The sequence below is a fragment of the Taudactylus pleione genome, unplaced genomic scaffold, assembly GCF_031769625.1.
Source record: "Taudactylus pleione unplaced genomic scaffold, aTauple2 ptg000019l, whole genome shotgun sequence".
In the NCBI taxonomy this organism is placed as follows: Eukaryota; Metazoa; Chordata; class Amphibia; order Anura; family Myobatrachidae; genus Taudactylus; species Taudactylus pleione.
In genome coordinates this window covers 32,496,663-32,512,017 of record NW_028284421.1, presented here as the reverse complement: position 1 = coordinate 32,512,017, position 15,355 = coordinate 32,496,663, and the positions used below count along the sequence as shown (strand labels likewise).

Genomic DNA, 15,355 nt, shown 5'->3' with positions numbered 1-15,355 from the left:
ATTTGTCTGTTTTTGTGCCTGCAATTAGTCTCATCAGGTACTACCTCCCATTATATATATATTACAGGGTGTGCAGTCCAGAAATCTTTTCCATGCTGGTGAAGTCAAATGAGTGACTTTTCTGTGATAACTGTTTATTAATTGCTACATATATACACACACACAATGTACTGGTCCAGAAACCCAAATGATTAACAGCAGATGTGTCCATTGCCGCCACAATGATAGACCAATACAGATGCAGTTAGGGGCGCCTCACCATTTTTAGATTCATCGGGCCAAGACATAATTTAATTTCGGCACCCTAAATTGCAGAATGTTGCCCCTTCAGGCGCAGCTGGAGTAACCTGCAGACGTAACATTGTGGTGCAGCTGCGGAAGTCACATCTCACTCTACATACACCATACAGACAGTAGCATGGGGGAGCATCGCAGGGACCACCATATAATGCAGAGAGCATCGCAGTGACTACCACATAATACAGAGAACATCGCAGCAAACAGCATAACATGCATAAAGCATTGCAGTCGTGTGTGTGTGTATATGTGTGTGTGTGTGTATATATATATATATATATATATACATACACACACCTTGGCATGGATGGCACGACTGCTGTGCCCACGTCACTCCATAGACTTCAATGGGGCGAACGCCAACGGTGAGTACTTGCAGCCTGGCGTATGCTGCAGTATGCAGCGATGAATGCACACTTGCGGACACATCGCGGCAACGATGAACGTGGCTACATCTGTATATAGTTCCACTTGAAACCAGCAGCACACACTTCAAATATACAGTGTAGGAGTGCAAGGCACATAAAATGTTACCAATATGCAAAAAAGAGCCGGCACATCCTTTTACAAAAAATCTAATATTTTATCCAGCATTAGTGTAAATTAGCATCAGTGCATCCATAAAGTGCATATCCATATGTCAAGGTATGAGGGGACTCAGTAATTATTGTGACAATACAGTTCAGCAATATAGCCATGCAGTGTACTCATCCAGAGCAGCAAAGTCACAAGTCCCCATCAAATGCAGAGAGCTCTGCCTCGACATATGAATATTCACTTTAGTATGGATGCACTGATGCTAATTTGCACAAATGCTGGATAAAATATTTGATTCTTTTAAAAAAAAACAGGCTGGCTCATTTTTGCACACATAAAAAAAAAAATATATATATAGAGAGAGAGAGAGAGAGAGAGAGAGAGATAGCACTCTAGACACCTGTATGTATGTGTGTATATCTACACATGCAGAATACATATAGTGTATGTGTATGTATATATATATATATATATATACATATATATATATATACATATATATATATATATATATATATTTGTCAGACAGGCTTTTTTTTTTTAAATATAACAAAACCGTTTACTTACTGTCATATAACATTCAGAACTTGCAGGCTGGTGCTGTTCCCAGCAGTCTGTGTGTGCACAGGGCGGCTGCTTGTTGAAGCAGCATGCATGTAGATGGTCCTCAGGCTGGCTGGAGGCGGAGCCGTCAGTAGTGACTGACAGGCTCCGCAAAGGCTTATGGGAGGAGCTGCTGCTGCTGGGCATGCGCAGCAGCTCCCCCGGTGGCCATTTTTTTAATGTACAGTAAGCTGCTGCTGCAACGCTGCCCTCGCGGCAGCTGGACCGTCAGCAAAGCAGAGGGGTGGGTGAAGGAAGGGCGCACCGGTCACTAAAGGCATCAAAGTGAACGGCTCAGCGGGAACCGTCCCGACGGTCCAATCCGCCCCAAAACACCCCCTTCCGTTCCTCCGCATCCGCTGACTCCTCAGCTCGCTCCTCACTCACCCTCCTCAGTCAGTCACCCTTGGCTGGCCACTCCTCATCTGCCTGCCGGTTCCTCTGTCCTCCTTTTAGCCGCATGCCCATAGCTGCTGTCACTGGGTGTTCCTGGACAGCTGTGGCCATTACTGCAGAGGAGAAGGCCCTGGACACTAGATGGAGCTGCTGCCCGGGGGGCACATGGCACCCTGCCCCCCGGCCCAGCCCGCTTCTGCCAGTAGGTTAGTAGGGGCCACTGCTGCCAGGAGAAAGGAATGCCTGGTATGCAATGGACCGATAGTAACCTCTGCAGATTTGGTTAAAGGATAATGTTACACCCATTGCTGGTACTATTTTGCTGGTCACCTGTAAATTAGATGGCGATTTTATCACTGATCTGGTCGCCCCTGTGTCTACAAGAAAAGAATGTTTAGTACCAGCTACATCAACTATCATTACAGGTTCTTCTCTAATATCCCCAGTTAACCTGACTGGCTGTAGACTACAGGTGGGACCTGACCCCTAGAGCTGACTATCTTCTTCCAGTAAAGCATTCACTGCTGCAACATGAGCAGGTGATGACTGGAATTGTCCTGACTGTTCTAAATGTCCCTTCTGTGGGGATGTCCCTGGTTTGGCATTTCCCATTTTCTAGCCTTACAGAACTTACTTATGTGGCCCTCCTTATTACATCTATAACACCTTAGTGGTTTGACGTGTTGTGAAAGGTTGCTGTCGTGTGGGTTGGGGAATGAGGAAAGATTGCGGTTGTGTATAGGGATAAGGGTTTGGAGGTTGTGTGGGATGAGTGTATTGTGGCTGAGTGTGATAAGAGTGCTGCGGTTCTATTTGCATTCCTTCCAGAGCTTGAATACTAACAGCCATTAGTTTCTCGCTCTGCTTTTCTCTCTTCCTAAGGATGTTTTTATCATGTTCAATTGCAGATTCCCTGAGTGTGTCTACCGTATCTCCTCTCCAACCAGGTAGTGAGGTCCCTGGCTTTTAGAGTGTCCTTAAGACCATCCATAAGCACCGTTATGGTCATTTCCCTGTGATGGGTGTTGTCCTTTATATCCTCTATGCCTGTGTATTGGGTAATAGTCTGCAGCGCTCTGGTAAAATAATCTGCTGTAGACTCACTCTCTTTCTGCTTAATCGTGAAAATTTTACTCCAGTTAACAATTAATGGGAAAAATACAGTCAATTGGGTGACAATGTCGGTTATATTGTCCTGATTACCTTCATCAGTTATGGGACTATCTCCATCCAATACACAGGCAGTGATAAACTTTTTCACGTCGGTATTGTGAGGAAGACATGCCCGTAATACCATTTGCCAGTCTTTATTGGTTGGCTCATGAGCATTACCTAAATCCTTTACAAATCTCTGGCACTTTGCTAGTTCTTTCCTACGGTCGGGGAAATCTGTCATTATGAAACGTAGTTCTGCTCTTGTCCATGGACAGTGCATCGCTACATTCCTTGTGGCCACTACACCATGTGCGTCCGGATTCCCATTGGGAACAGTTATTGTCCGGACGGGGTAAATGCCTGCCACACTGCTACCTTTGGCCTTACTACCTGTTTGAGGGTTCAGCCTATTGTTACTACATATGGTATTAGCAATCTCCACTACTGTTACAGCGGGTTTTAATACTTCCTGCACTGGTGGGGCTACCTCCATTTCTGGAACTAGTGGGGCAGCTACCTGTGCTTGCTGTGGTGGTACATTTAACATTTGTGCAACATGGGAAAGAGCGGTCATCACAACAGGTTCATCATCTGCATCATAAACATGTTCCTTATAGTTACTTAAGAGAGGGTACAAGTTACTTGTTACATTTTTATGATCTTTTAGATCGACTGTACCTTCACCCCCATCCGCATAGGGCGGGGGTGGTGCGCGTGCGCTACTAACATTACCTTCTACAACGCTACCTTGCTGTGTGTGCACGCTACTTTATGGCGCGCACGCAATGCTATTTGCGTGCGCACTCCCTTGCGTCATGCGCGCAACGCTAGTTTGCGTTGCGTGGACACCACTAAGCCACATGTTCCCCTCGTGCTGCCACAACTTCAAGCAATCATTAACTTTACCCTTTTCTTCAGAGACTTCACTAAACATACACTGTCTCTGAGATTGTTCAATACCTCCAAATCAAAGCTACCAATCTTAGGAAAAGGTGTTCTACATTTCTTCGTCATTTTGACCCATATGTTGCAGTACGCTGTAGCGTACGCACCATACTTTTTAAACATAACATACCTGGCTGACCCAAGCGGCCCTTCCACTAGCAGCACATCATTGACCATTACTAGAGATTGCCTCGCACTCATCTGAGAAAACGCTTAGCAATTTCTAGGGAATTTTGATTGGTGAACAATTTTCAGTGAGCTACGTTCACGCACTCCCTCCCGTTATGCACAGTCGGCACGCCTCGCATTACAGTCGGCTTGCACAACGAGGAGCAGAATAACCACCTATTGAAAATTATTCTACCTGCGACAATATTAAACCCGAGCTTGCGCCGCTCGCTCCTACTTTGAGTTTACTCCCACTGGTAGCATCTAGAAGTTCCAATAACTCCTAACCTTGCCAGCAGTTTCACTCCCACAACAACCCACTTCACAATCATGGTTTATATAACCATGCGGTTCGATCACATTGCCCAAAGAACCTAACTGATCAATGGACTTTGCGATTAATGGGTGCCGGACCAAGAAACCCCTTAGTTTCTCGATAACCACAATGCACCTGCTTTGTACACTGGCCCAGTAGTTTGTACTGCCCCTTCAGGCACCTACAGAGTTTCAATTAGGCTTAACAAACAGTAGCCTCAGCTTTGCAATCACACGTTTTAATTACACACAACTTTTCTGAGCAGAAAATAAAATCTTTTCCCTTAATATAGCAGTATAAATCAGAGGTTTAACAAGCATTCACGCTATACATACAATGACCGTTTGAAACAGATGGCAGCAAATACAGGAAATATGCGTACGCTATTGTGCGACTTCCCCTTTTAACATGAACTTTTATCATCGAAGGAAAACAAACTTTTTCCTTCCTTGACCCTGGATTCTAATCAGCACTCCTTGACCTTACACAATAACAGATAGCGGTCTCTCAGCATCAAGTGGTAGCAGGTTTTCGAAGGCAGTGCGTTCTTTCCTGCGCATGGCGCCTCCACCCTTTGGTGAGAGACCGTTAACCGTGTGTTACCGTGTAAATTGGTAGCGTGAACTCACTCTATGAGCCCCCAACTATGAATATTTAATAATCTATACACCCTTAAATGTCACTATTTAGCGTCGTAAGTCGCACAAGAAATAATTACTTTCCAGACTTTGATTGTGGTTCCAAAGCACAAAAAGATATTATTCACATAAAATCATATAGTTGCACGTCTTAATCTAAATACAGTTAGTGCAAACAGATTATACAATCATAAGGTACAGTTGATACATACGCATGCGCTCCAGATTTCCCGGCATCAACTATGAAATCTCCGCCAACAGAAAGAAAGACATGACTAACTACCAGATATAGAACGCTTGCATATATACCCCCACAGAGATAAGCAATACAATAGAACTAGTTGGCATAATCCCATTGGTTCTTCCTCTTGGTTCTTCTGTAACAATGCAGTCCATAGGCCAGTTTGTACAGTATGGGTTCAGCCCTCCAGCTTCTCTTTGTGTGTGTTTTCCCGCCAAAGAACAAGTCTAAACTGGCTAGCAAACATTACATTACAGAGTACATTTCAATGCCTAACTCTCTATGATTCATAATTTGCAGACGCATGTTGCGATCTCCTTGCCTAAGGAACCGGAGATCTGCAAACAAATAATGGTTTAGAATAGCACTAAACACAGTCTGCTTATCATGTACTAAAGCTTAGATCTCAAATACAGTCACTTCATAACATAATTAATAATGAATAAAACCTTGAATATTAACCTTAATTCTAGGGAACCTTTCTATGTAAGTGTGCAGTGTGTAAGTGTAGGGATAATAAGAAAAGACGCTAGTATGCGTTGTGCGTAAACGTGTTTGTGGAGTACCCCAAGGTACGTGTTTTGCAGGATTGTTCATATTAGATGTTTTAGTACATGTATGTATTTATATAATCAGGACTTTTAACAGTGTTCTATTGCGTAGGAAACTCACGACGCTAAATAACAGCATAGCGCCGGCTAATACTGATACGCAAAATAACGCTGTGTAGCCATTCACAACATGGCGTTGTGTAGCCATTCGCAAAATGGCAGTGTGCCGATATTATCTTGCCAATTTAGGTCTCAGCCAATTATCCGGCTTCGACAACGCAAACATTTTTTACATGATGTTCTGCACTTTAAAGCTCTTTTTTGTGCTTTAACTAAATTGCCTGAACAACCATTTTTGTCCATGTTCCAGCGTTTAGGATAAAGTGGTGGACTGTCATTTTCTCCCATTCATTACAAGATTTCTGTTCCAACCAGCCAACTAGTTTCTTTGGTTGGACAAATAATCTTAGGGTGTATGGCCAGCTTAGGTCACTGCACTTCACTTATGGCTCCATAGCTGAAACACAGAATTACTTGTTTTTGCACAGGTGCACCCAGATAGTCTACCCAGTACATAACGAGGTGTACTCTATGTGTACGACAATATAAACTATAAATGTGTCTTGCTTTGTGGAGTGTGGGCAAATCTGAAGAGGCAGAGTGTGCAAACGTGTAATGTCACATAAAAAGTCCAACCTTCCACCACTTTCCTTAAATATAACCTTTTCTCCAAAACTACTAGTTTAGCTACATCAGTGGGTAGAATTAACCAGCACGTCTGCTATTTGCATGTGGCACTCTTGTGTTTTTTGGAGCTTTTTTACCCTGGGCAAAGTGTGTCTAGCAATGTGCATCTCCACCAACATGCCACTGAACAGCTCTAAAATATCCCATTAAAAGTAAAGGACAAAATCCAATCTCCCTCAGCTCAGAACTAGAACAGATGTTTGTGTAACTGAAGTAAGAAACACCTCTAAATATGGTCCCAAGTCAGCACTTCATCTCATTTCAATAATCTCACTCAATGTTTATACTGCTCACCCTTACTCCACCCATCAACTACCACTGGTCACTACGACATCATCTCCTCTGCAAATGCTGCCATAGGGCCTGATTCAGAGCCGGACGCTCTGACCAGAGCGCTCGCTCTGAATCAGGGCCCTCCTCCATTAAAATGGAGCGTCCTCCTGGACGCTCGTATAGCTGTGGGTGACCACCCACAGCATATACGAGCGTCCAAAAAGATGGTCGCGATGGTCTTGACCATCGCGACCATCGGACTTGCGAGGGAAACCCTGCGGTCGGGATTCCCAGCCACAAGCCCTGGAGTGATTTTGGCTTTATCAGAGCCAAAATCACTCCCACTGACATCACTAGTGATGTCAGTGGGGCCGGCTTCAGACGGAAGGCGTTCCCATGGGAACGCCTCCGTCTGGCAGGCACGCCCACCAAAGGGGGCGTGCTGTCAATCAACATCGACAGCACGCCCCCTTTGGTGCAAGACCCGGAGCGATGGGAAGCCCGTCGCTCGCCGGGTCTCGCGCATGCGCACGACGGAGCTCCCTCCGTCGTGCGCATGCGCAGTGGGGAACATCGACCCACTTGCGAGCGTACTGCCGCTCGCGAGTGGGTCTGAATGACCCCCATACTCCCTTGAGGTGCTGTTCCCTTCTCCCTGGTGCCTTCTGATATCCTTCATCCTCAGCTCCAAGATACGCATCTACTCCCATGTTCCTCTCCCCATCTCATACAAGTAAATCAATTCCATGATCCCATGAAGCTGGCATCAAAATAGCCCCTGATGTGCAGACATAGAGGTACTTTCCACACCAATGGTAAAGTCCTGAGTTTAGCTTCCTTCCCTGGGACCTGCTTGGCTCTCAGCACTGCTGAGTCCACCAGAGGGCTTCCAGCCAGTGGCGTAACTAGGGTATTTGGAGCCAAGGGCAAGTTAAAAAAAAACGGAGGTCCCCCCAAGACAAGTAAATGTGCGCACTGAAAAAGTGGGTGTGGCCACATGACACAAGGGGTGTGGCCACTGAATATGGGGCTTGTCAACATTACACACCACCGTTTCTCGTTACTCTGGGAACATTCCTTTCCATTCCATATACACCTTAATGCCCCCAATAGTAGTGCCCCTCTTGCAATGCCCAATGTAGTAGTGCCCCTTATGCAATGTGCCCTGTAGCAGTGCCCCCTTTAGTAGTGGCCCTTATTCAGTGCCCCAGTAGTGCACCCTTATACAGTGCCCCTTTTGCAGTACCCCCAGTAGTGCACCCTTATACAGTGCCCCTTATGCAGTGCACCCTTATACATTGCCCCCAGTTGTGCACTCTTATACAGTGCCCCCAGTTGTGAACCCTTATACAGTGCTCCCAGTAGTGCCCCTTATGCAGTGCCCCCAGTAGTGCACCCTTATGCAGTGCCCCCAGTAGTGATCTCTCTATGCAGTGCCCCCAGTAGTTCCCCTTATACAGTGCCCCCACTAGTGGTCACCCCTATGCAGTGCCCCCAGTAGTGGTTCCCCCTATGCAGTGCCTCCAGTAGTTCCCCTTATATAGTGCCCCCAGTAGTGGTCCCCCTATGCAGTGCCCACAGTAGTGCCCCTTACATATATTATAGAAAGACACACAAAACAAAAAAAACCACACTTAACTGAATCTTGCGTCCACCGCCATCCGCTCCTCCGTCCTCCCGCTCGGCACTCGGACGTCTTGACATCTCTCCCATCACCCACTGTGGGAGCCGTAAGGCGGAGCTCAAGAGTGAGCCCCAGCCTGGCTCTGGCAGTGGGCACAGCAGCCAATGAGAGTCTGTCTGACTCTCATTGGCTGCTAAAACAATTACACTGCCGCAGGGTAGAATGAGTGCACTGCCCGGCGCCAGCGGTGATGTGTTTGTTACTGTGTAGTGCCAGTCCGATGGCGCCCAGGGCTACGTGCCCTGCTCAATTCCCCCACATTACGCCACTGCTTCCAGCAACCCCTCTAGTAAATACTAGGTGTTTTCTTGTAGCCGGGATGCAGTTAATATACCGACACCCGGGATACCGACTGCCGGGATTCCGATCGGCATGGGAAGACCGGCGACGGATCCCGACATGGCTTGAGATGCTGACGCTGGAAATCCGACAGCCGGCATCCCAAACATGAGTATAGCAGGGTCGGGTAGGTGTCAGCTGCACGGGGGGGAGGGTTAGTTTTAGGCGTCCCGAGGGAAGTTAGGGTTAGGCTGTGGGAGGGGGGAGGATAGGGTTAGGCACTAAGGAAGGAGGCTTAGGTTTAGACACTAAGGAGGGAGGCTTAGGTTTAGACACTTGCCGGGTGGGTTAGTATCAGAGTGCAGGAAAGGAGGGTTAGGGTTAAGGGGTAAATAGGACAGGGAAACATTACTTACCGTTCCGCTGTTGGGATTGTAAGCATTGGGATGCCGTATATTGAGAGCTGGCATCCTAAGTGTCAGGATATAATACCCAAACCCTTTTAGCCTGTCACTGTTTGTCCCAAAGGAGCTGGGCACACACAAAGGAAAGGTTTGTGTTCCCATCTATAGGCAGATGGGCGTCATCTCTCATTGTTAATCTGGATACTATCCTAGGAATTAGCTGGACAAAGTATTACATTTATACCTTGTGAGCTTAGTTGTTTTTCCAAATTTATCAGAAAGAGAAATCAATAGAATGATGCAGAATAATAAATATAATGCAATGGTCAGTTAGCAATTTACTATGAGTGGAAGAATATGTCTTAAATATTGACATTGTGGCTTGTGGGGCTGATTTGTTGTTGTGCGCTGCTGCAACCACTTCAGCATCTTTTGCCGTCATCGCATCTGCAATTTTATGCTAATGCTAATATAAGCTCTTCCCTGTAGGACATGCGTGTGTCTGTGCAGGGCCTGGGATGGTCAGTCACTTTGTGCATCTTTAGATGCAACAATTCCACTTGGTGTGTCTGTAGACGCTACCATCGGACCATAAAAACACACCTGCCCCATGCTAGTTGCAGATTATCCGTCAGTCTATGGCCTACAGTGTGTGAGATTAAGCAACTGATCTCACAACCACGACACTCCCATAACACGCCAATAAGACCGTGCATCTGTATAGCCACCGCCCAGTAACACAGAATTCATTTCTAAGACCCTGTGTCTCAATCGCTACTGTGACTGTGAGCACGCACACATAGGATGCATGCGCTGTGTGACTTTTTACCTATTTAGACACGTGCAGTTGAAAATCACTGACCATTTGCGTAAATATCACCATTACGTCCGACTCAGAATCAGACCCTGCGCCTTTAAGTGTTTAAACAAATTGTCAATTAGGGAGAATAATAATGTATAGTAATGGGTAAGACGTTAGTTCACTTTCCAAATATGGAAAACCATTCTATATACTATTCTTCACCCTGTATCTCCACATGTTGTCCTCAGATTTAGTTGTACATTGGGGATCAGTGTTCAGAATATGGGCTGCATGCAGTAGTAAAGCAGGCACACTATTTATAACATAAGCAGGGGCAAGCCACCTGGGCAGGCACACTATTTATAACCTAAGCAGGGGCAAGCCACCTGGGCAGGCACACTATTTATAACATAAGCAGGGGCAAGCCTCCTGGGCAGGCACACTATTTATAACCTAAGCAGGGGCAAGCCACCTGGGCAGGCACACTATTTATAACATAAGCAGGGGCAAGCCACCTGGGCAGGCACACTATTTATAACATAAGTAGGGGCAAGCCACCTGGCGATGCTCAGTGAGTATTTAGGTACTTTATTATTTTTCTATAATAAAAGATAGTCACCGTATTAAAACTCTCACTTCAAGAAGACACAATTTAATAAAGTGTTTCTTAGATTTTATTATATGCACACTGGTGCATTTTGCTTGTTTTCTACTTTTTGATTTTCTTCATCTTTTATTAAATTGTTATAAGTGGAATTCAAATGTGCAAATATGTGATGAAAACGTTACAATGCCAGAAGTAGTTAGAGAGAAATGTAAGTATCTATATTCATATGTCTCTCTCTTGTCTTCAGGAAGCGTCTCACTATCCAGGATGCTCTGTCCCACCCATGGATCACGGTGAGTACAACAAACCAATCATCATCCCTGCATGACAATGATGTACAGCTAAGGTTCCAGCAGTTGAATATGCTATGGGATCGAATGTACATTTATAAACAGATGCATGTGTCCTGAGAAGTCATGATGTAAATATTGGGAGCTCAACTGACCTGAAAATATGTTGCAGATTATGTTCTAACAACTGATACATACTAATGAAAGATTATCACTGCGTTTGCTGTGCTGCATTGTGTGTCTATGGAAGTATCATTCTTCTTACACCCTTACCAGAAGTTGTGGTTTACTCACTCTATTAGTTCCCAGTGAAACAGCATGGTGTGGTGTGTATCCATGGAAAGGTTTGTGGATTCATCAGCAGGCTTGACCTTGGCATGAAATTGTGCACCCAAGTGTTCAGAAATGTTTACAGACTTGTCCTGGTACTTATGTCTCCTTATTACCTGAAGATGCTCCAGTCTAAAGAGGAAAATAAAATTCATGATACCAGAAGAACAGCCATGCGGAAACTGAAGGCTAAGAGGCTTAGGGAATATACCATGAAGTCTCATTCCAGCATGCCCCCCAATAACACCTATGTTAATTTTGAACGGTTTGCCCAAGTAGTGGAAGACATGTCAAGTGCGGAACGAGTACTCGGCTCTTTGGCCACGAACTACGATGCTCTACAGGAGGATGTAGAAGCTCTGATATCCATCTACAATGAGAAGGAGACCTGGTATAAAGAAGAGAATGAGAATGTCAGGCACAACCTTTCCCAGCTCCGATATGAGTGCCGTAAAGTGGAATCCATGAAAAGAAACCTTCACCATGACATTCATTTGGTAGAATCAAATATTGGGAGTCTCACTGAGCAGTACACAGCGCTTGAGTCACGATATGACTTTCTGAGCAAAGAACTCTCAGAAGACCTTAAGCTTGTCCAAGACCTAGTGCAAGGGTTCCATGCGGAAAGTGCAGATTACAACTTTGGAAGCTTTGGTGATGTTTTCAACAGAGATTTGAGTGAGTCATTTATGAGTCTTCTGAATGGGCCATGCAGTAAAGACCTGTTGGAGGGACTGAACCTCAGAATCACAGACCCCAGGTTTTAGTGAACAATAAGTGTGTATGTTTGTGTAGACATTTGCGGGACACACTAACAGACACCAGGTAATAGTGAACAATAAGAAAAGTAATGTATGTATGTGTAGACATATTGCTATAAAGAGAATATATTTACACACACACTTAGATTATAAAAAAGCACTGTTCAATAAAGAGCAACTATGTGCAATTATATTCAACACCCAACCACATATCAGAAATGAATACTGTACATTTGATCTTCTGTGCATATGATCAAATGTAACTCTGGTCCGGTCATCTGGATAGTAGAAATGACCAGTTTGTGGCCAGCTTGAATTGCTGACAAAGAGTCAGTGCAAATTATTAACCCTGTTGTTATAGCTTGTGGTCATACCTGTGGTGTGACCCAACATCTTATGGAAATGCTGATTGCAGCTGATGCTATATAACTGTCATGTTAATTGGTTTTATATTTGTATTTACTGTAATAGTTTAGTTAAAAATACCAATGAAAATTAAACTTGTACTATGGGAAATAAATGTTCAATGAAAGGTAAGTGATTGCTTGTAAAATATAACAATATAGTAGCCATAGAAATGGAGAAACAAATGCTGTGCAATATAAAATCTGTGCCCACTTTTATATTGTACCTTCCAGGGCATCAACAATAAGTAGCGCCAAATAAGACAAGTGTAGAACCCATTACACAGGTGAAGTGAAAGTTGCATGGATTACGCCCAGATGGATCTTTTATGTAGCGTTACCCATATTTTCTGTCACAATATTGGCACCTATGTGTCCCTTCATTCTTAAATCTTATCTGAAATGGATTAACTGCACACCCATACATGATCATGCAGCAACAGATGGTATTCAGTAAGAAACATACATATTCATGGCATATAGAACTATATGACAGTGTCACCAGTGTGCACACAACAGTAGCACTTGAAGGAAAAGAATAGATGTTGCACTCTGGTGCACACAGTAATGTCTGCATCCTGTTCTGTGCTGCTACACACGGCAACATGAGAAAACGGTCTGTCTGGAAACAGCCTAGAACCTCCCCAGATTTCCTCACACATGTCAATGGAAAACATAATCACAAACTGGCAGTGACTGAGAAATGGGGCAGTTCACATAGTTTACAGTTTAGTAGTTTTAAATTGTATAGATTCCTAACTATTGGCGGAAGGTAGTTTTCTTGTAAGCCCTCCTTCCTGATCAGCTATGGGGGATCTGCACTGTGTGCTCAGTTTGATATTTTCAATTAATAATATATGTTAGTAAGAGATTTGTGCCATTATTTTAGTTACAAGATGTGGTGTTTCTTTGTACCTGAATATATAAAAATTGTATTGAAACTGCCAAATACCTTGTGTAAGGGCTTTTAGCCAAATGTCACTTGTACACCACCCGTATATCGCCTAGCCCTGAAATGAAGGTCAGTGATACAAGCCCTTAACTCATGCACTAATTTTAAAGTATTATGTAAAAAATGACAATAGAAGGCAAAGAACTCTGTCATGGTGTTTATGGCCCTTTTATTTAGTGAATCAGCATTGGCTATTGCACAGAAACACTGATGGGTCTATTTACTATGGGCCAGTATTAACTAACATTTTGTTTAACAATACAAAATCTTTTTTTGCCAAGTTTATTAAGACAAGTTCTTAGTGGGAACTGCAGTAAGAGCACTCATATTGTTTTGCCAGTCAGTCCTGGAAGCCTCTGTGCAAGTGGAACCTGGATTTGCCAGATCTAACATGTACACTGGAACGGAAGCCTGGACTTGAACTTATAGCCCCACTTTCCCTAAAAAATATATATATATATATATATAAATGAAACAAAACATATTTAGGAAAAAATCTTCAAGTTAATTAAGGCATTTTTCTTCCATTATAATCCTAAAATGACAATAGCTAAAAGAGGATTGGGGCGGATCATATGTGGTCACATTGCTTCTTAAATAGATTTCCTGCATGGGAAAGCATTTGCCAGAGAGACTCGGTGATAGTATTCACAGGCAAAACACATTGATAGCTGTCACTCCCACGGTGTGTATGTAATTACTTATATGGTGGCAGCCATGGAAGGAAATTTATATTACATGTATTGTAGCCTAGGTTTATGGACCTTGGAAGGAATGTAATACCACAAAGTCAAGAAACTTGCACAATGTTTTTATTGAAAATTCAGACTTATGTCTTTTGACCTGTGGAATCCCCAAATCCATCTCACAAGCCTGTATGTTTTTGGTTGAACCCTGTAAAGAAATGTAGACGAATTGAGAATGTAGTATTAAAAGTAGTTATTTTCCTCTCCGGTCTTGCTCACAGTGTCTCCATTAGCTCTTCATGCCATGAAATGGGATAACGGGACATATTTTCCTATTTTACTCATGTGACTACAGCAGAGCAATTTCTCAAACTCCACAATTACAGTCCATGTTTTAAGGTTATCCATGCTTGAGCACATGTGACTTAATTAGTACCTCAGTCAATTTGATTTAATTATCTGGGTTCAAGCATGGACAGCCTTAAAACCTGTACTGCAATGGCGAAGTTTGGGAAACTCTGGACTACAGTAAATATAATCTAGCATGTCATATGTCTAGTTCTGCAATTTAGGGGGCGTTTCAATTGTTCTTTAAGGCATGCTAATTTATGTGCGCGTAAAGTGGCTAAACCCATGTAAAGTCCTGGTTAGGACGCCCAAAGAGCAGTTTGGATGCCGAAATCCAGGACTTATTGCACATTTCTGCTTGCCACCTCTAGAGGGTGCGAGCAGAAATGCCGGCATCGGCGGCTATCTTGCCCAAACGGATCAACCATTAAATTGCTAAGGAGTGCCTATTAATCTGAGTCGCCGGGCGAAAGCAATTGAATTTTCCCCCTTCAGTAGCCTGAGAAAACTTTATCTGTGAATGCTTTATTTTTGTACCAAATAGAGTTGACTGGCCCGAAATTAAACCTTAACTGGTAGGGAGCAAGACCTATATAACAGCTTAAGGCAGTGGCTCCCAAACTTTTTTAAACCATGGCGCCCTAGAGTATCAGCACTGTTTTCATGGCACCCCTAAGCCAAAAGTTTGTTATTGAGAAATTCAGAAAAATTGTAGTAAAGTAGTAAAGTGAAGTAAATTGTACTTCCCGTCATCCTTAGGGTCAGGTATTTGGTGGGTGACAGGTTTGTGCTTCTGTTTGCCCACATATTTACATTACATTGACCATAAATAATTTGATTTGGTGCTGGACCAGAAACCTGAGACACCTCTGCAAGTGTCCCAAGGCACCCCAGGGTGCCACGGCGCACAGTTTGGGAACCACTGGCTTAAGGGGTAAATT

The 15,355-nt window shown here is 43.9% G+C and overlaps 1 protein-coding gene across 2 annotated transcripts in view; it reads left to right on the top strand.

Annotated features, from left to right (window-relative positions):
* The window catches only part of DAPK2 (death associated protein kinase 2), a 90,134-nt gene extending 75,459 nt beyond the window's left edge, over positions 1 to 14,675 (top strand). For both annotated transcript variants that reach the window (XM_088446624.1, XM_088446635.1), the window contains exons 9-10: positions 10,891 to 10,936; positions 11,386 to 14,675. In XM_088446624.1, the coding sequence (XP_088302750.1) occupies positions 10,891 to 10,936; positions 11,386 to 12,030 (691 nt within the window). In that variant the 3' untranslated portion in view covers positions 12,031 to 14,675. The remainder of the gene's footprint in view (positions 1 to 10,890; positions 10,937 to 11,385) is intronic.
* The last annotated feature ends 680 nt before the right edge of the window (positions 14,676 to 15,355 follow it).